The sequence below is a fragment of the Phalangium opilio genome, unplaced genomic scaffold (genome assembly GCF_054372755.1).
Source record: "Phalangium opilio isolate 3A_F unplaced genomic scaffold, DU_Popi_V2 ptg000082l_1, whole genome shotgun sequence".
Taxonomy (NCBI): Eukaryota; Metazoa; Arthropoda; class Arachnida; order Opiliones; family Phalangiidae; genus Phalangium; species Phalangium opilio.
This window is the reverse complement of record NW_028324189.1, coordinates 8,710,420-8,731,503: the sequence shown is the minus strand read 5'-3', so window position 1 is coordinate 8,731,503 and position 21,084 is coordinate 8,710,420. Positions and strand designations below refer to the sequence as shown.

Here is a 21,084-nt window from a genome sequence, read left to right as displayed (position 1 = left end):
CCCGCGCATTTATGAGGGTCTATCTGGGTGACATTTTTTTTACTCCCCAGTTATCGTGTAGTTTTTTGGGGTCGTTTATTCAAGTTTCTCCACAGATAGTTATTGGAAAAATATTCCATTAGCTTTTGAAAGGTTTTGGAGTTAGAATAAAGAGTTTAAGAGGTCAGTAAACATTTCCGGGTTGGAGGTCAGGAGGTCATTGAAATTCTGGGCTGTGGAATATGTGCCCTGGAAATTTCTATGAGATGGAAAGTTAATCCAGAATGGCTGGGAAATTTGTGGGAGCTGGAAAATTATCAGGAAACTCAGATAAAATTCAGGAGATTCGAATGTGAAGTCAGGGAAATTGTGACTCTTAAAATGAAAGAAATTTTAAATATATCCAGGGATAGATTTAATTTTAGAAGTAGGGATGGAGAACGGTTAGTATTTACTTCAGTCCGACTCATAGCCCAGTATAGAGCCACTCCCTCCAACACGTCACGAAAAGTTTAAATTATCTTATTGGCTCACATAAACTAAGTTTTAATGACGTTGCTGACGGGGACGGCGAAAAATACGTAATTCCTTTTTACCTCTGTCGCTATGACCCGCCTCTTCTTTCATACCCCTCCGTCCCGGGGAAGGGGGTCCGGGACTTTGACGCGCGCCCACATTACTCTGTTCTCCATTCCTTCTTCTAAAATTAAATCTATCCCTGATATTTCCAATAATAAGTCAGTGATTTTTTTAAAACACGTTGTTTTTATTTATACCTGAAATATATATCCAACGCAGCATGCTTGAAATATTATTGCTACTTTTATTTATTGTTTATTGTTATGGAATTATTTTGCTTTTTTCTTCTCTTTTTCGTAAATAGATGATGACGTAGTAGTAGTAGTTAGTAGTAAACTCGTTGTAATTAATTATTATAATTATCATTATTGAATTTTCTCCCTGTTTCTTAATCTATACACCACGTGGTACAATCACGAATTATTTTATGGGTTTTTTCTTATTAATTATGTATTATTTTCGACATAGAGTTTTGATAACATGAGTTTATTTTTTTTATTCGATTTATTTTTAAATAAGTTAAGATTATCGTATCGTATGATCTCGTTTTAATTTTTGTTTCGGAAGCGTTTTATTTAATTTTTAATTTAGGTTGTTATTATTCTTAATTAGTCAATTAATCTGACTAGAAAATAATTAAATTTTAATAATCAAAAATTTAAATGATTATAAATTTAATTCATTTAATTATAAAAAACATGAACACGAATATTAGATTTTTATTTTACATTATTTCGTTGTTTCTAAACCGTTTAATTGACGAAATATAATTATTTCAGTCATCGTTTTTATGTGTATTGTTTTATTTATTTATTTTAAGTCGCGTCCGATTTGTTATATTTAAGTACAAAAATGATCAGATTTAATTAAATTCCTTCTTTATATTTTTTTACTATTTTTATTTTATCGCTACATTGGGACCGTGTTTGTGAAAAAGTTTTGAATAATTTTTTTGAAATTTTTAAGTATTATTCTTTCAAAAAATACGCTGCAATGTTTAGTGATTGTATATAACGTGACTAGTTGTTTATTTATTTATTAAGTAGTTTAGTCCGCCGGTATTTTTTTTCGTTTTATAAATATAATTATTTACATGGAATGGGGTGATTTTAAAAATTAGAAATATATTTTTGAAAAAATATCACTAAAAAACGTGAATATATTAATTAAAACATATTTTTATATATATTTATATAAATATTATTATTGGGATGAAAAATATAAGAAATATAAGTGACGTCACGATAATTATTATTTGGGCTTCTATTCTACGGTACGGATAGCTACCGATTTAGTTACTTAATTTTAACTATTTTTAATTAATAATATTTATTTCTTTATCCTGCAATTTGTTTCGCAATCAAATTAACTTAAAATTTTGGATTATTAATTAATATTGGGTAATTTTAATCGGTGAAAAACTCTCTTGGGATTAAAAAAAAAAACAACAGAGTAGCGGTTTTTTTTTTCATAATTTATTTGAGGTTCAGGGAAGGATTTATTGGATATTTATGAGATTGGGGTTTTTTTTAAGGGCGAGGGGATTCGGGGGTTTTTATTTTTTTCTTTGGGAGGATATTCGATTAGATTAGTTATTCAGTATTCGAATTCTCTTAAAGGGTTCGCGTCACGCGATCTCCTCGCGCTAAAAGACATTTTATCGACTGGTCTGATGTGATTTACTTTCTAAGGTGGTTTTTTATTGGTTCAGAACATGAAAGCTGGAGCTTCTTTTCTATTGGTGGAGGGATTTTATTTTTTAGTATTTTATATTAAACAACTGTAGGACTGTAACAATACTTGGAAAAATAGAAAAAGTCGTGTTTTTCAAAAAAGAAAAAATTAGGGTGTTAGGAGAAGTCGGGGAATTTTAAAATTATACTTCATAATTTTATTGACTCTGCTATTTTTAAACTTATATTAAATTTCGGCTCCGAATGTCTTAAGTGGGTGATATTTTGACGTGAATTCTTACACTTTGGTTTTTAATATATATGGCACTAGTTTGGAATTCACGGTTTTTCGTTTGAATTTTTTTTTTATTTTTAAGTATTAAAAAAAATTCATTTAACTTTAATTAAAATAATTAAAAATTCAGATTATTTTCGTTATTTTTTTTTAAGTTAATTAGTGAAGCTTGATTAGATTATCATTTTTATTATCGCGTTTATTTTTTAGTGCACCATAACTTTAAGCCTTGGCTATATGGCTTTATGCAAATTATGTTATTTATTGTTTTTCTGTGACGTAAACAACGTCGTTATAGCTGTTATTTTTCCCCCTGTTATATTGATAAAAACTAATACTACGTGTTCAGTTAGGCTTAATATGTTTATACGATAAACTACAAGATTAATTTAGTTTTTTAAGAGAAAGATATAATATGAACTTTTTTAAAAATTCCTAAATTTTCTATAAATGGGGGAAACTGTTTTTTTTCTAATTCTTCGTCTAAATTTTGATTTAATGGGGATTAATGGAATGTTGTTAAATATTATAAATATTTGGAGCTTCTAAATATTTCTATCACTTCTGACGATTATTGCTATCTCTTCTAATTATTTAATTAAATTAATGATGATTAACAGGGGGTATTTAATTATCAATTGAGTTAATTCTAATTAAAATGTATATTAATTCAAATTTTATCGAACTTTAATCAAATTAATTAATTTTTATGACTGATAATTAAATAAAACCCTGTCAATACCATTTCGAAGGAAATTACGTTTGAGATTAAGGCGACTTCGTATTTTTATTATTAATTACTTTTAATATACTACGAAGATAAACGTACGTGTATATGCTAATTATTATTTTCAAAATTATTATTTTAAATTTGTATCTCTCACGTAATCCCTCGTCGGAATTATTTCCACAGTGACGTCACGTCCTCCTTTATATATAGCGTTTTCCTTTGGGTCCTCGCGGAGCGCTCCCAAGGAGCAATAAAAATGGTATTAGTAGTTTCCAGCTTCGTTAAAGACTGTTTTTGAAGAAAAGGATCTCCTAGTTTTATTCCTCCATGGGAGCGCTCCGCGAGGACCCAAAGGAAAACGCTATAAGACGATTACAGTGACGTCATTGTTAAATTTACTTCCAATAGAAACGTATAAAACTAGCACCCATTATTAAGGTTAACTAGCATTTATATTTTATTGCTTCGTAATACACTCGTTTTATTTTTCAACTCCTAAATTGTGTTCATATATTTATTTTCGATGACCGTGCTCCTGGACTATGTATTCTAGAATAATATAATGGGACAAGACGTTTTTGAGTGAGTTTCTAAGCTCCTATTGGTTAGAATAGATGTTGGTTTATTTTTATTTCTTCTTTAATTGTATATTATTGCTATTTAATTTAATGCTTCGGAATTCTTTCGTTGTAGCGGAAGCTTATTGCTTAATTCATTATCTAATCCGGACTATTTTTTGGACCAAATTATTTTTATTTTTGACTAGCTTGAATTATTGAATTTGGGGTTTGATTATTTTATTTTCGTTCAAATCTAAGGCTGTATCTTTTATTGCTGCGCTAAGTGGCGTATAAGTGGTGTGTGTGTGTCTGAGCTGTTTTTATTTTTAATTATTAAACCAATTAACGTATCTATATTATTAAATATTATAAAATTCGGTAGGTATATACCTCTATATAATTATTATTATTATTATTCACAAATATTCAAACGCGTAAATATTTTTTCTTGTTTTTTGAGCAAGTACGATTATTTACGAATGGTCGGTCGATAATTGAAAATTATAATTTAAATCGTTTTATATCGTATTGTATTTATAAATATGAAAGATTCGATTCGGTTCTTTGGGTTTTTTTTAATATATATTTTATCACTCTCCACCGTTAGAATCTGGATTGTTTTTTAGTCTTATCAAAAACAAAAGTACCTAGGGGTTAGATATTTTAAGTTACTTTTCAGTACCTAACCCCCGGCACCTTAGTCACGTGATTTTTCCAACCCAATCATCCTCGTATCACGCTTTTTCTTCCGTCTCTAACTCGGTTTCCATGGATTCCATCCCGTCCCTGGAAACTCCGGGGGAATCCGTGATTTCCCCGGGTTCGGTATTCTCTTTAAAACAGGCCGACTCGTGATGTTTGTTCAAGTAGGATTTGAGGGCGAATGATTTATGGCATCGCTGGCACCGAAAGTGCTTGAAAGCCGAGTGTGTCTGCATGTGAGCCCGCAAGTTGGATCTATCGGCGAAGGCCTTTCCGCAATGGGCGCATCCGAAGGGCTTCTCCCCGGTATGGGAGCGCATGTGTCCTTGAAGCAACCAGGGTCGCGAAAAACTCTTGCCGCAGACCTCGCACTTGTGAGACAAAGAATGCGTCAAGACGTGCATGGCCAATGCCGGCATACTGACGTACACCTTCCCGCATGTTGGACACTTCTTAGCCAGTTGCGAATCCGGGCTCCGGTGAGTCTGTTTGTGCCTGGACAGATTAGACGAGGTGGCGTATTGTTTACCACACTCTCCGCAGGCGTAACGCGGTCTTTCTCTGTCAGTTGTCGCGTCGGAATCGCTACCAGAGACCGATTCGGGTCGACTCGGGAATTGTTCCTTTCTGCGTCTCGAACGTCCGTCGCTGATTGTCGTTGAGGCGGACACGGATGGCGTCGTCGTTTTACGAGGCTGCCTTAAAGGACTTACCGTTGATTTGCGCGCGATTACCACCGTGGGAGGTGACGGGGTATTTTTAGGGTTTGCTTCGTCCGGAGTATCGTGCCCGCTAGTCGGTGGTGAAACCGGGCTGTCGAACCGTTCGTGGATGGACGTCCCCACATCCCTTCTCGACGGTCTTTCGTCGACGACTAGTCGGTCCTCGTCGTCCTCCGGGTCGTAATCCCCGGTCGAGGTTGCCCTCGTGAAAGTTAATAGTCGGATGGAATCGTAAAATGGTCGTTCTTCGCGTTCGGGACTCGGTGTCGGGAACCGATGGTCGTAATCTATAGTCCCCGCACTTGGACTCAACGTGTGGTGGTGTTGAATCACGGGTGTTGGATGGTGTATCGGTGTCGGTTGGTGTATCGTTGGCGTAGGATGATGCAAGACCGCCGCGGTCGTGGGAGTGTCGTTTTCGCGAGGGTACATTGTGGGGGTAACAACCTGATGCGGCGCTTCCGCGACATGAACATGATGTTGTAATTGGACGTGTGTTGGTTGTTGTACTTGAGAAGAGTATTGGCTCGAAGCGGATGAGTCCTCTTCCGATTCTGGGCTTTGATGGAAGTAACCTGCAAAGCCATAAAGAAAAATATGTCAGAAATAATCTCGGAATATACGCTATCATACCGTATAAGCCTTTTTAAAAATTCCACCCAATCCTAAGGGATACGCTTATCTTTAGACTTTAAAAGTATACTAGACAAGTTTGACGTTTCCTTTAGCTTTAAACGCAATCCCTTATATGATTGACGTTTTGGACGCTTGCAAAACTTTATCAGATTATTCCGCATTATTCGAAAGAAAAAAAAGAGGATGGATTTTCGATAATGCATCGCAGCCCTTTCGCATCAACGGGTCAAGTCAAATACTTTAGAATTTACGAAGGTCTAAAGTTATTCTGGGTAAATGATCCACGCGCGAGAAACGAACTTAACTTTCTTAAGCCTAAACTTCAAATTTGTCAAATTAGGTCTAAATAAATGTTTTTATCTCCAGAGTATCGAAGTCAAATAAGATCAAAGAGGTCACGCGGAGTAACATTTTACACTTCATCGATTGAAACTTGACGCGAAACTTTGTTAATTTCTCGATCAAAATAATTAACGGCATGCGTTCAAAGCCAAAACTAGACTATACTCTAGGTCTACACTCGTTCTGTAGGCAAAATGGTTAAGGACAAACACGAGTATTTTCGATGAAAAATAAAGGCGAGGCATCCATTACATTGCCATTGGGTTCAACGTTAACGACAGATATATAGGAAAAACCAAACGGGGGAAATTATAGGATATTTCTGGACCAGGTTTAGTGAGCCCCAAGACCAAGTTATCGGCATTAGCCAATCAGAAGTGGCGCTTGTGGTCCGAGTACTGAGAGGAAGTAAAAGGGAAGAAGAAAAAAAGAGAAACGGATGATCGAAAGTGCGGGAGAAGTTCCTGAGAGCGAAGCAAACAAACTATTTTCCCAATAGGTTATCGAGCTATTTCGATTAATCGATGAGAGAGAGAGAGAGACGAATCTCCCTACCCTAAGCTAAGCCTTGCTTCGATCTCCTTCTTTTCCCTACTCAAACTTCCTAAGCCTCGGTCTTCCCCGGTCCAACGAAGATTGACTTCTAGTTTTGAAGGTTGTTCCTGGGTAAGCGAGCCGTTTTCCGATGCCCTAGCTGATCCAATAGGCGCCTTTTGCTTCTAACTCGCGAACTAGTACGGTACAGTCTTTCTTAGTAGCGTAATTTCATTAGAAACCCACAATTTGAATCTCGAACGTTTTACACTTTCTAATTCAATCAGTCTTCTCTCCATAATTTAGAGTGTGCACATCGTACATCTAGGACTAAATCGAAAACCCTCTATAGTCCTCTTAATGGAAGAGGGAGTTTCTTATAGGTTCGCGTGTTTGGGTAAAATAAGTCAGACTTACACTCCATAAAGAGGCTATCTTTCTTACATGTACCAACCAACTGCCTACGATGGGAAGAGGTTTCTCTTAAATCCATTGTCTCTAAATTGAATGCGGCGATAAAAGCTTTTTGGATATACTACCTTAAAGCGTAGCGCATTGCCGACTTGATTTTGTTTTTATTATTATTCTTTTTACTCTTACCCTTAGGATAGAACCGAGACTAAGAAGTTTTTTAAAGATAACTTTATACTACAGCCTATAGTAACAAATGGCCAAAATACTAACACTCCTCAATTGTCTTTGAAACGAATATAATTTTAAAGGTGATACCAGGGATAGATTTAATTTTAGAAGTAGGAATGGAGAAGGGAGTAATGTGGGCGCGCGTCAAAGTCCCGGACCCCTTTCCACGGGACGAAGGGATATGAAAGAAGAGGCGAGTCATAGCGACGGAGGTAAATAGGAATTACGTATTTTTCGCCGTCACCGTCAGCAACGTCATCAAAACATAGTTTAAGTGCGAGCCAATAATAATTCGTTACGTTTTGGAGGGAGGGGCTCTTTACTGGGCTATGAGTCGGACTGAAGTAAATACTAACCGTTCTCCATTCTTACTTCTAAAATTAAATCTATCCCTGGTGATACCTAAACTAATGCCGGCTAAATTAAATACGTAGCGTAGATAAATCTTTAATATAAATGCGTTTTTTTTTTAAATGTTATAGGTGATAGGTGGTGCTACTATAACCACATAGGCATATAACTATGGCTATTTCTCAAAATAAAAAGACAAGAATGTAGCCGCCTGAAAGCGGAAAAGCTAAGCTTCTTAACGCTATCTCTTTCCAAACAGTCAGGCCTTAGTCTAACACTCGGGGCCAGTCATCATCTGTAAAAACTGTCTAAAAAAAAGGCAAAGGAGAAAGGCAGTGACCCGTGGGTGCCTCGTGATAAGACCATATTGAATCACTCTAGCGGCCCCTATTTCGGTATTGTCGGATCCATAGAAATAGAATACCCCATGCACACCTGTGGAGTTTTGCCTTAACTGTAACACCAAGACGCTATGTCGTATTTATAGGTTGTGCCTAGGTGTATGATAAAATACAGGGTGTTACCATAAGGGTAATTATAGGACCGAAGTTCGAGTTACGAACATTGGAGTATTAACGGATGTCCGAGGGGTTAGTCATTTGAATAATCAGGTGTACAAAACCGCAGAAATCGATTACTTGATTTCTAGAATTCTTAGAAAATCATCAGTGATCACAATAATTTTTGTGGGTAGTCAAAGGTAATCAGAAATCTCCGATAAACACTGGAAATCACGTGAAATCTTGAGAAAATCGGAAATAATCACATGATTTACTTGTAATCCTTTGTAATCACCTCGGTAATCACACATTTCGTGAAATAATCACACATAATCAATCAATGGAACATTCTCGACTCAAAAACGTTTGCGCATAGAGTCACTAATTCCACTGTACTTCGATCCTCCCTTTTTGAAACACCCTGTATAATTCTTATATTAATGTTTTGATCTCTAAATTTATTATTCAAATGCCTTCTTTCTCTGTCTAGTTTATAAGATTTATCAATAACCTGTAATCTTTCAAATGAATGAACCCGCGTGGATTTTTAGGTTTTGGCCTTTTTGAATAATTTATCCGTGAAATTGTAGACAATATTATCATGAATAATTGTACGGTATCTTATTTTTGGTACTCCCATTCCGGAGTCATTTTAGATATGATACCAATACAGTGCAATATTCAGTCAGTAGTTGAATGTATACTTTTTAGCATATATTTTATCATGTTCGAAACAACAAGACAAAAGAAAAAAAACGTTAGGAAAGTCGATTTTTATCATTGACTTTATGTTTTCTTGTTGACACAATATAGCTCTAACCCTAAAAGGTAAATCAGGATCAGTGAACGTATATTCTATGTATTATACTGCCAAGAAGTGATATCTAGTTTATTAGGTAGAAGGAATAAATTCGCCACATTTCTAGCTTTATCTCCAGTCCAAACGTAGGTCCGGAGTTAATCCCCGCCTCTAAATTACAACCAGAATCTCATTGGTTCTTGTAAACTCACGTCAGCCCGACGCGAATGACGAAAATTACGTATTTTCCGACTGAGGAGAGGCGAAATAGCCCGGCCTCCTTTTACGTCCCCCCCCCCTTGTATTTTGAAAGGGGGACTGGGACTATGGCGCGAGAATACTTATGCATCTTATACCTTCTCCCTAGTAAACTAGATATCACTTCTTATACTGCACTGGGTATTCCCTAAAATTTTCAATATTTTCTGTGAATTTAATTCCAACTATAAGCTTTGTCTAATTTTCTTTTTCTCATTTCTCGAGTTCAGTGAAAATATCTTTAATTGTTTTATTAGAATTCTAATTTAATATGTACAGAATTAATTTACGCTCACAACTATCCCAATCATAGTTAACCCCTTTCTTCCCCAATTTAAGATAATTAATGTTAAGTGATTCGTGTTAATTACGATTGTAATTAAAATTCAATTTAAGTAGAGTTTAATTCCTTGTTAAAATTCGAAATTTCATCAATGAAGCAATCTAACGTAATAGTTTTCATTTTCAACCCAATTCTAAAAGGGAGTCAGAGAAAAGCGTCGGGTTACAAATAAGGCAATAAAAGAAACGTTAGATAGAGGGATTAAGTTCTATATTTCTCTTCTTTCCCCGTACTATATAGCTTGGACAAGCGACTAATATAAGAAATTCCATTCCAAAGATGCTGAGAGAAAAAAATCTTATATATAGAGGTTGCTGGCTTATTTCCTCTACAAAAGTCTAAGAAAACGCGGCAAAAATCGATAGAAGTCGGAACAGGGAGAGAGAGAGAGAGAGAGAGAGAGAGAGAGAGAGAGAGAGAGAGAGAGAGAGGGGGGGGGGCTTGGGTGAGTGGGTGGGCTGGCCACAGGTTGCAGTAAAACAGCGCGCGCGTAGACCGAGGGGGTCGCCACTAATGTTGTTAAGTATTCGAAAAACAATTTTTTTACTTCGTCGGTGTACTTTACATTTGGTAAGTAAATTATCTTGCCTCCATTTTTCTTTTTTCCAATTTGGTTATGAATTGATTTGATAAAAACTTTCTTAGCGAGAAATATATACGGGTTAAACTTTAAAGTTCAATCAAGAAGTGATATCTAGTTTACTAGGGAGAAGGTATAAGATGCCTAAGTATTCGCGCGCCATAGTCCCAGCCCCCCTTTCAAAATACAAGGGGGAACGTAAAAGGAGGCCGGGCTATTTCGCTGTCTCTCCTAAGTCGCAAAATACGTAATTTTCGTCATTCGTGTCAAGAACCAATGAGATGCTGGCTGGTTGTAATTTAGAGGCGGAGATTAACTCCGGACCTACGTTTGGACTGGAGATAAAGCTGGAAATGTGGCGAATTTACACTTTCTCCCTAATAAACTAGAAATCACTTCTTGGTTCAATATTGTTGGTCCCCTCGGTACGTAGAGAAGACGAAGAAAGAGGAGTATAGGAAAAAGCGCGGGGGGGGGGGTTGAGTCAGTCGCCTTATCGCTTGTCGCGCGTTCTAGCGACGTTTCGTAGAGCAATAAAAACAGGTTCCGAGTGTAATTCCTAAAGGTTACGCGTGTTTGAAAGCTTCTTCTCTCATAAGCCTTTTTTTCCGATAAAGACCCTGGACTTGTACCTAAATCAGGCCTAACGCTAGATAGCAGTCACGTCCCCCCCCCCTCTTCCCGATAAAGGGTTTTTACTACTTTACGGCCCGTTGAAGTCTATACCCATGGTTAAGAACATCTACAGTTTGATATTATATAGGTCTTCTTGCGTATATTTTACAGGGTTCATACAAACCTGGAAAACTCAGGAAATAAGTAGTTGACAAAAAAAACTCAGGAAAATAAGTAGTTGACAAAAAAACTCAGGGAAATAAGTAGTTGACAAAAAAACTCAGGGAAATTTGAGAGGGTTGAGTAAGTTTGTTCTGAAGGGGTTGCTTCAATTTTTTAAAACCACTCCCGTTGTAATTACTCCATATATGGGAAAAAACTGGAAAACATATGGGGAAAAACCTGTAAAACACAGGGAAATATATGGGGAAAAAACTGGAAAACTCAGGGAAATATATGGGTAAAACCCTGGAAAACACAGGGAAATATGCGGGGAAAAACCTGGAAAACACATGGAAATATGCGGGGAAAACCTGGAAAACACAGGGAAAACACAGGGAAATATATGGGGAAAAACCTGGAAAACACAGGGAAATATATGGGGAAAAACCTGGAAAACACATGGAAATATATGGGGAAAAACCTGGAAAACACAAAGAAATCGGTTTTCCAAAAGTCGTATAAACCCTGATTTTAGGCATACGGTCGTTATGTCAAAAACATATTTATTTTTTATAGAAACACGTTTGTTATTCACTTTGTTTTTAAAACGAGGTGATGATAAAAATTACTTTGAATTACAATTTATCATAAAGCAAAAAAAAAAAAAAATTAAAACATTAGTGGTTAGAACCTCGATAATGGCCGCGCATTTCGTAAGTCAATATAGCGCGGGGCTAAATGGACATTGGCTCAACTTATATTGGGTTGCGTGGGAGTGACCAAATCGTTTTAGCTCTTAAATTAATTAATTTCGCCGTCATTAGAGCGTGTAACTTTGGATTGGATCCTTTATAGCTCCCAAAAAAAGAAGCAAAGAGGGGGTAGAAACGTTTTACGTTTTTGTTTCGCTAGATATAACCAGAATTTTTTGGGCGCTTCGAATCGATAGAGCGAGAACTCAGTCGTCCAACGCATATTAATTTAGCAATTACACAAATTAAACGTTTCAATCCGCCTTTCTCCCACCGTTCGAATAAAGTCTAACCAATCAGAAAGCAGCGCTAAACTCGCGCAGTCTCAGTTTAATCTCGTATAACTAACTGGAAATGTTCGTAAATTTACTATTCTTTAAATGATAAGTGATATAACAACCGCAAGTATGACGCTTTAGTTACATTGTTTCAAGTTTTGGGGGAAAATAAGAAGCTGATCGCCTGAATTCAGGTTTTACTGGAAAACACGCTTCTGTTAAGCATCACTCGTTTTTGTAATGAATCGAAAACCTCACACACTATGACGTAAGAGATGTGAGTCGGTAATTTACGGTCCGTAAATTACCGGTAATTTACCAAATACCGCGTAAATTACCGATTTATATCTTACCGTAATTTTAGAATGGTAATTTACCGGTAAATTACAAAATTACGGCGGCAATAATAAGCCTGTTAAAACATAAAATACCATAAATTACGGTAATTTTTGTAATTTCAAAATTTTAATCGGTAATTTACCCGGTAAATTACCATTTTTAAAAATTACGGTAATTTCACATTTCATTGACGTAATAGCGACATTTTTTACTAAGCCTCCTCTTATTTTAAAAAATAAAATATAACTCCCTCGGTTGAAACAGTTTTAGTAATGGCGTCGGTAATATCATCCAATTTAAGTTTTTTAAGAAACTTAGATCATCTGAAAAAGAGGAGCTAAGCAGTAAGTTTCGCCAAAGTGACGCAATAACAATAAGGATTGGGTTATTTTGAAGGGAATGTGTAGTACATACTTTTCAAACTTATATATATAAAAAAAGGCGCGAGAAAAATAGATAGTACAAGCTTCGGGCAACCGGGGAAATAAAAGTAATAACCTCTTCCTAAATTCGTCTTTTACGATTTCGACGTTCGTGCCATCAACGTTGAAATTTATCTCGTGGGAAAAGACCGAAGACCGAGGCTTAAACAAGGCTTAACACTATAAAGAAGAAGGGAATCTTGATGGGACTGTAGCTATAGGTTTCTATTCCGCCATTTCGCCTAGTGTTGGATCGTAAAATGTCTATAACTGAAAAGAAGCTGAGAATGGGGTAGATTTTCTACTAGAAATTGAACCAATTCTTCGTTAAATTCTGGTCATTCTAAGTTTAGGAAGTATTTTTACGCAACTAAAGAAATAAGATGATACATCTAGACATCTTTAAGTAATAATACAACCCATTGAGGAAATCTAAAGGGATATTAAACTATCAAAATTCGCGAAAATTTTACACTTGTTGCCGATGTCACTACCCCTTTAAACGTTATTACGTTCTAAAAATAATTTATTCCCTTAATGCGAGTCACGTGTTATGTATTTTAATTATTATTTAATATTTTAAATTTTGCTCCTACTGAAATATTCGTAGGTGGAAAGCCAACATTTAGGCGATTTTCTATTAATGTATTTTCAATACAACCCCTGTAGAAATGTTTCACTTCACGTACACCAGTGTTTTAGGAGAAGCTAGCTTACAGGCGCTAAGGAAAACTCCGTTTAAACCAAGCTGAAATTTTGTAATATAACTTTGAAACTTTAATCGCGCGTTTTAAACCCCCGTAAGACCTCCGAAATATATTATTGCGATCGATAAATATAAAATTTCATGTATGTTAATATTATAACCTCCTTTAAATCCTCCATCCTGTTTGGAGCTAAATCTCCCTTCCTAAATTTTATCCTCTCCGAAGTCTCTCTTTCCTCCGCGTCGTGCCCATCAACTCTCCCGCCAAAACCTTTCCATTAATGGTCCCCAAAATTGGGTAGAAACCCGTGGAAAGTTTGCCCATATATTACTCCCAATTTTGTTGGTACGTACCATGTAACCATGGAGGGTAAATACCTCATGGTAACCTAGCTGCTTACCCAAACCCAAAAACCCCATTTAAAAAACTTTTAGCGCGTAAATTTACTTATAAATGGTAAAGAGTGGCATCACGTGACAGTTTAAAGGTCACGCGGTTTGTAATTATAATATTTTCGTTGTAAAATAATAGTTAAATTAGTTTTAAGTGTTATTTAAAATTAAAAAGAAAAAGAAAGAATTTTTTAAAGTTATCCAGGATTCTTTAGCAGGTTCTAAGGCTCGCTTCTGATTGGTTGGCTGGAAGATTATTGATTGAATTTACCCCCCCCCCCCTCTTATCCCTTTTGGTATAGGGTCATAAAAAATAAGAGCTGGTTATATATCTTCGAATCTTTTCCTAGACCGTAATCACTAACAAAACCGACCGAGTATGGGTCCTAATTAGGCTCTCGAGACGGTATATATAGCCGCTCTAGGCCCTCTATCAATTTCTTGGGATCCTCCAACTAATAATAATTCCTTTGCTCAAACGTCTTTTCTATCATATAATAGCCGATAAACACCCTCTTAAAAGGTCTCTTAATAATATAAGATAAATGAGAGCCATTATCCACAATTGAAGTAATATTTGAAGAATTTCAATTGACCTATTTTTTCGACGGCATATTAAAAGATATTTAGGGAAAGGCTTCAGGGGATAAGAGCCCGATTTGTCCTCAATTCAACGATACTAAACACTAATTTGAGGATGAGAAGAAGCTGCTTTAAAAACGTCCAATTTGCATAATTAGTCAATAAAAATATTGACTAATTTTGTGACTGAAATTTTTAAATACCTTTCTAAAAAAGCAAGGTCTAATCAAGAAGTGATATCTAGTTTATTAGGGAGAAGGTATAAATTCGCAACATTTCTAGCTTTATCTCCAGTCCAAACGTATAGTAGGTCCGGAGTTAATCCCCGCCTCTAAATTACAACCAGCATCGTATTGGTTCTTGAAAACTACGTCAGCGCTACGTGAATGACGAAAATTGCGTATTTTCCGACTGAGGAGAGGCCTCTTTTTACGTCCCCCTTGTATTTTGAAAGGGGGAATGGGATAATGGCGCTGGAATACTTAGGCATCTTACACCTTCTCCCTTGTAAACTAAATATCACTTCTTCGTCTAATTGTCCGCTATTGAACGATTTTATAACTAAATTTCGGTTTAATCAAAGAGGGATTCGAGAAATATATGCAGTTAGTTAAAAATATTTATTCTTTCTATAATTTTAGAAATCCTAAGGCACTCTATTTCCATTTAATCTGAAACTTATTTATTGAAAAATGTCTGGTCGTATAAATTCCCATTTTGAAAATTGGATGCGATGAGTTTGCGTTTGCATCGCATGCTCGCCAGTCTCTCGCTCATCTCTCTCGCTTTTTTTTATTTATTCGAAATGAGTCTCTTGGTAATAGTTTTTCAGCACGATATTTAGGGGGGACCCCAGTATTTTTTTCTTTTAAGGTACGCTGTATTTGGATGAAGAATGAAAAAAAATATCAAAATATTTTTCTTGCAATTTATTTTTATTTTGAGATTTTATTCCACCTTTAAAGGGATAGTTTAGCTGCCTTTTTTCGGATTTAAGAAAAATATTAAAAGCAGTCTTTTAATAATTAAACGAAATTGCGTTTTTTAGTAAGCCCCTTCCGAAATTTTATTCAAATTTATTCCATTTTCGAGGGTATGACGTCGTCAAAGTTTGGTAAAAAAAGGAAATATTTTCTTAATCATAATTAACTATTTTTTATCGAATGATTTCATCACGTTAGGCTTGAATGTTAATTGTCGATATTAAATATTAGATACCGGTTAATGTTTCAAATACGTACGTCAATCTTTTGTAGAATAACTTAAATCGTTAGGGAGAACGACTCAAACTTTAAACTCGATAAAAGAAAATAAAGTATGAAACCTAATCCCTGGAAAATTTCGTATATTTCTCCAGCAATTCAGGCATTTCCTAAAAGTCATGGACCTAGGAAAAAAAAGAGAGAAATGGGGTTTGCAGTGGCATTAAGCCTTTGCAAAGAGCATACTGTAAGAGAAAGGGACCCATAATTCGATTCAGGGTCATTGAGTTCTATTTTTTCCCATTTCTATTCCCCGTAGCTCTCCATTCGCTACACGCTTAATATGAAACACGGTACCCTTTAAATACACGTTTGACATACATTTTCCGTAACACAATACGATAAAACTCTGTACAAAAAGGCACTGGGGGGGGGGCGACTTGACGGCACTAAGACGTTTCAAGAGACGTAGATGCTTAGACAAATAATATTCACTTAAAGACATTTCGTCCGTCGTTTTGGGGATGAAATTCTCTACCGATAACCAGGGATAGATTTAATTTTAGAAGTAGGAATGGAGAACAGAGTAATGTGGGCGCCCGTCAAAGTCACGGACCCCCCTTCCACGGTAAGGGGGGTATGAAAGAAGAGGCGGGTCATAGCGACAGAGGTAAAAAGGTATTACGTCACTATTTTTCGTCGTCCCCCTCAGCATCGTCATCAAAACGTAGTTTACGTGAGCCAATAAGATAATTTAAACTGTTCATTTCGTGTTGGAGGGAGGGGCTCTATACTGGGCTATGTGTCGGACTGAAGTAAATACTAACCGTTCTCCATTCCTACTTCTGAAATTAAATCTATTCCTGCGATAACGTAATGCTTTTTTCCTGAATTTAGTCTACGTCTTTATTCAATATTTTTGTCTGTGGGCTTTGGTTTCTTTCTATACTATAAAGCTTGCTTTTCTAAAGAGCTCGCTGTATAAGAAAAGGGGCTTGGATTTTTAGTAGAAAGGATGCTGGGAAGAAGTTAGAATGCTTTGCCTTGAGGATTTTTTGGGGGTTCGTTTTTTGGCGTCTCTCTTACGCTCGAGTAGCGACCCTAAGCCTTTGCTTAGAGATCCCATCTCAAATATATCTTTGCAAGGGAGAAGATGGGAGAGAATACATGCCAGCCAAGGCAACTTCCCTTTCACTCAAAGAACCCAGATTTTCTATTCCATAATTTAAAAGGAAAGAAATATGCCAAATTCGTCAAATTCGAAGTGATAGTCTATGATTTTTCTTTTGCCGATTCTGTTTGGAGAATGATTTATAAAGTTATACGCCAATGCATTATTGCATAAGGAAGGAAACTTTGTACGTCTACAATACTGGAGAAGTTGTCTTTAATATTGTCTACCGATACTATCCTAAGTTTATAAGATATGTTCCATAACTATGACACTTTCTATACTACGTAGACTTACAGCTCGAGCTAGTTCGAGAACGACATGCGAGAATTGAAGTCCTACACTCGGTGGTTAAATTTGCAGGACTTCCATCTTTCTATTTATTCTGGATTAAGCCTTTGACAGCGCCAAAAACCAGGCGTCGCTTTACCTCGAATCTATGACATACTTCAATCACTTCATGACAAGCTCCAGTTTGTAACCAGTGACAAACTTATGATGAACATATCTTATGAACTTATGATACTATATAAGCCACGTATTAACGCGTGTAGCCCATCTATACTAGAAAGGCCATTATAGGTTAAATATCTCTGTTGAAAATTCTCCCATGTCACGCTATTTTTCAAAAACTAATTAAAATTTAAACAAGGTAGCTTTTCTTTTCCGCTGAAAAATCTCCTTCAAAGTACACCCTTCCCCTTTTCTTCCTTCGACTGGAAGTTGTCTTAAAATAAATATTGACCGAGAAGCGAACTAGCTTTTTCGATCAACAAGTGTGACGTACTACTACCACCATCATAGTGCCGCTGTGTCTCCAAGAAATGGCGGGAAAAAAACGTACCCGGGGATAGGGGGTGGGGGGTCAAATTTAGAAGCCTTCCAGTTGGTATAAGTAGCCTGACGTGTACTCTACCGTACTGTGCTTTAAACTATCTTCAAACAGAAGTGAATTAACAAGAAGTGATATATTTTTATTGAGCGTGAGGAAGTTTAACCAAACGGTTCTTTTGTTCCGCAATTTCATGTAATGTTTTGATCTATATGGTGCATTAATTCCTATTGGATGACACGGTAAAAATCCATCAGCTGGTACAATTCGTCCAATAGAAATTTGCCTATCGCTTGTATCTTCTCTAATATAGTATTTAATCAAAAATGTCTTGATTAGAACCAAGACTTAAAAAAGTATCGATAAGACTGAAGGATCAGATATTAATATTTTTGTCTTAAGTCGAAACTTAAAGGCATGCTTAAAACCACGTTCCATTACCGTTTTCCGTTGAAATAACTTATTTTACTGGTAATCAATTTCAAAAATTTACTTATCTCGGCTTTTCGACCACAATTCCATTCCCCGAAAACATTTTATCATTACATTAATTACTTTTGAGAGAATACGTGTGTGACATTTAGTTTTTTGAAAAATGCATTATTTAATATACTATTTGTATTGAAACACGTTATCAACTTCAGTTTTAACTACTTCTATGGAATTCAACCTATAGCGAAGGCGGGTTTTCTGACGCTTGTAGCATTTAGACATATTTTTTTCCCTTTCATTTTTCATTTTTCCCAACTTCGTATGTCGTCTGCTAGCTTTCCTCGCCTTTGGGTCCCCCCTTTTCTCCCTACTACCCCTTCTTCGGAACACACCCCTATCTAATAACTGTCATTTCAAGGTATAGAAAACGATCGAGCCAAGCTTATTGGAGGGAGAGAAGAAAAAAATCGGTAGTCCTATGACGGACGTTTACTTGGATGTTGTATATTACCCGGGAAAGCCAATATCGAAACTGCATGGACCTAGCTAGCTAGCTAGCCCTATTTATTTTTTGAAACCCGGGCATGGAGGGAGGGGAAGGTCTTCTTGTCATGTTTTATTCATAAATTGATAAAAACTCGGCTATATATACCTTGGAGATCGAAGCGTTAGATTATACGGATTAAATATTCCTAGTAATTGATCGCTTTTTATTAGAATAGGAGGAGTAAAAGGTGGAGTCGAAGCTTTCGCTATACACGGCGCAACTTATATAGGGTTCGTACGGAACCTGGATATCCTGGATAACCTGGATAAGTCAGGGATATGGAAAATAGGGGGATAAGTCAGGGATTTAAAACATTTTCCTAAAAAGTCAGGGATATGTCAGGGATTTTGTTTGACATATCAAACCATTCTTCATGCAATGTTAAATATGAGCCAGGTGTGATGAAGTTGGCTCTGGTAAACACCTTAAAATGGTCAGGGATAGGCAACATTTGGTCAGGGATAACCTGGAAAAGTCAGGGATTTTTATTGTAAAAATTTCGTACGAACCCTGTTATAGTCTATTTTGAAATTTTAAAGGGAATGTGAAGTTCTTTTAAAAAAAGAAGGAACAGTCTATCGCACTGAGTTGAATTTCGGCTGGCTTTGTTTTAATTGACAGTGTAGAGTTTAAAGTATAACTTACGAATCTTAAATTTATTTTTAGGTACCTTTTCCTTTAACTCATTATTTCATCTATAAAGATTTAATTTATTATGTTGGGAAACCAATACAAATTTATCGCGAGACCTGTTGATATTGGCCAATCCTGCACGGCGCGCTTTTGAATCAAGATAACGTATACTAATAATTTCCTCAATACTGTAATGAGGTCTCAGGCCGATTTCTCAACGGGATTTTATTGGATAAACAAGACTTTTAAAATACTTTGGTTGAATTAAATATAGTTATAGAATTCATCTGTTTTTAAAAATTTTCCTCCTACGTTTTTTTGGCATGACGCGAGATGATAGGGTATGTTAAAATTGCTTCTTACCTTCTGAGTTGGAGACAACGCTGGTTGGTTGATGAACATGATGTTGTTGGGCATTTCCGTTGGCCTCCCGTAACATAAACAAACAGCTTGCGGTTCTCGCGTTTGCGGGAGGCGGCGGCGTCGGAGGTTGTTGCGGCGCAATTGCCGCCTCGGTTGGGCTGGAAGGTTGCGGCAAACGGTACGAGGGCCATCGCGAAGAATACTCTACGGGGTGCTTGCCTTTCTTTACCAAGAAAGATCTTGGCATCTCTTCTTAGCCGACTTCCCAATGGCGAACACTTAAAAAACAAATGACCCCGTTTAAAGCCGCCGGCCCGCGTCCTCTCTGTGTCCCTCCTGATGTACTCGCGAGACTCTCGCAAACCCCGAACGTTCCCGCGGTATCCGACTATCCGCGCGACTCTCTAAGCGCAATCCAATTCTATGGATGATTTTTAGAGCCAGCCTGACGCGGCTCGATCTGCACTGGTGCGTTCGAGACTCCAGAGCCTCGCGATCTTCTCCTTCGAACGCACGCGCTGCCACGCAGTCTTCTCTCGGTGGTCCTGGATCGAGACTAGTGGTTTCGACGAGTTGAATTAGAGTCGTGTCGCCACCAAGCGGAGCCGTTTCCAAGAAGAAAAAAAACCAGAATTGCGACGGCCCTATCCCCGTCGTCCCTAGCTATTGCTTTGTATAACGGTTCCCCCAACAGCCTGATAGCCCTCGTGGCGCTTAGCCGGGGGTTGGGGTTTGGAGATAATCCCCCGTCTGTTCTATTATGGATTCGGTCATTCCGATTCTAAACGTTTAGATTTATCCAGCTATATAGGCTTGAATCTTATATATTGTGCAAATGTTCCGCGAACCGATCCTAGACCAAACTTACTATACTTGGCTCTTTTAGACGCAAATGAAATTTTAAACACGATTAAATCAAATTACGATTAAGAAATGTAATATTAAAGGTTAAGTTAGGATAGGTACTAGATCAGAGAGGGTATAATAATTATACTGGTCGTCAGTTCAGGTATGGAAGGCACTGTAAGATACCTCTATCCAGTTGAAATCGGTTGAAATTAATGAATCTGGGGGTAATTTTGAAACGCTTGAATTGCTAAATACAATTACCAAACTAGGGCTAGTAATTTTTGTAACTATACCACTACCATACATGGTTATAGCGAGGAGCAATAAATTTCTCCCAGAAAAAAATGCATTACCTAAATGCGATTTTCGTCTTTAGCAATATAGCTTGGTATCCCCTCCTTTTGGTTCTGACCAAACAAGTTAGTGTATAGCCTTACTTTTTGATCCAGCGAGACATGCTCTGGTAATTCAGGCTGAACCCCGCTTAATGGTTGTCCAGTCAACCCGCACCAGTAGAGGTCGGACCAAGAAGTTATTCGAAAGTTTACAAAAATATATTTATACCGAAAACGCGTTGAACA

The 21,084-nt window shown here is 36.8% G+C and overlaps 1 protein-coding gene and 1 long non-coding RNA gene across 3 annotated transcripts in view; one reads left to right on the top strand and one right to left on the bottom strand.

Annotated features, from left to right (window-relative positions):
- LOC149651432 (uncharacterized) overlaps positions 1–21,084 on the top strand; it is a 260,536-nt gene that overhangs the window by 158,254 nt on the left and 81,198 nt on the right. The gene's annotated exons all lie outside the window — the stretch shown is intronic.
- LOC149651439 (uncharacterized) lies at positions 240–20,310 on the bottom strand. Its single transcript, XM_089848340.1, has 2 exons — positions 19,655–20,310; positions 240–5,815 (listed from the first exon to the last, which is right to left on the bottom strand). Exons 1-2 carry the CDS (start codon positions 19,899–19,901, stop codon positions 4,551–4,553), a joined length of 1,512 nt encoding a protein of 503 aa, XP_089704466.1. The 5' UTR covers positions 19,902–20,310; the 3' UTR covers positions 240–4,550.

Bases quoted from the DNA above. Each gene is read 5' to 3' on its own strand.
- LOC149651439 (XM_089848340.1), bottom strand. From the start codon at position 19,901: ATGCCAAGATCTTTCTTGGTAAAGAAAGGCAAGCACCCCGTAGAGTAT. The intron at 5,816-19,654 runs GTAAGAAGCAAT...ATGGCTTTGCAG, and splicing joins CGTTGTCTCCAACTCAGAAG to GTTACTTCCATCAAAGCCCA.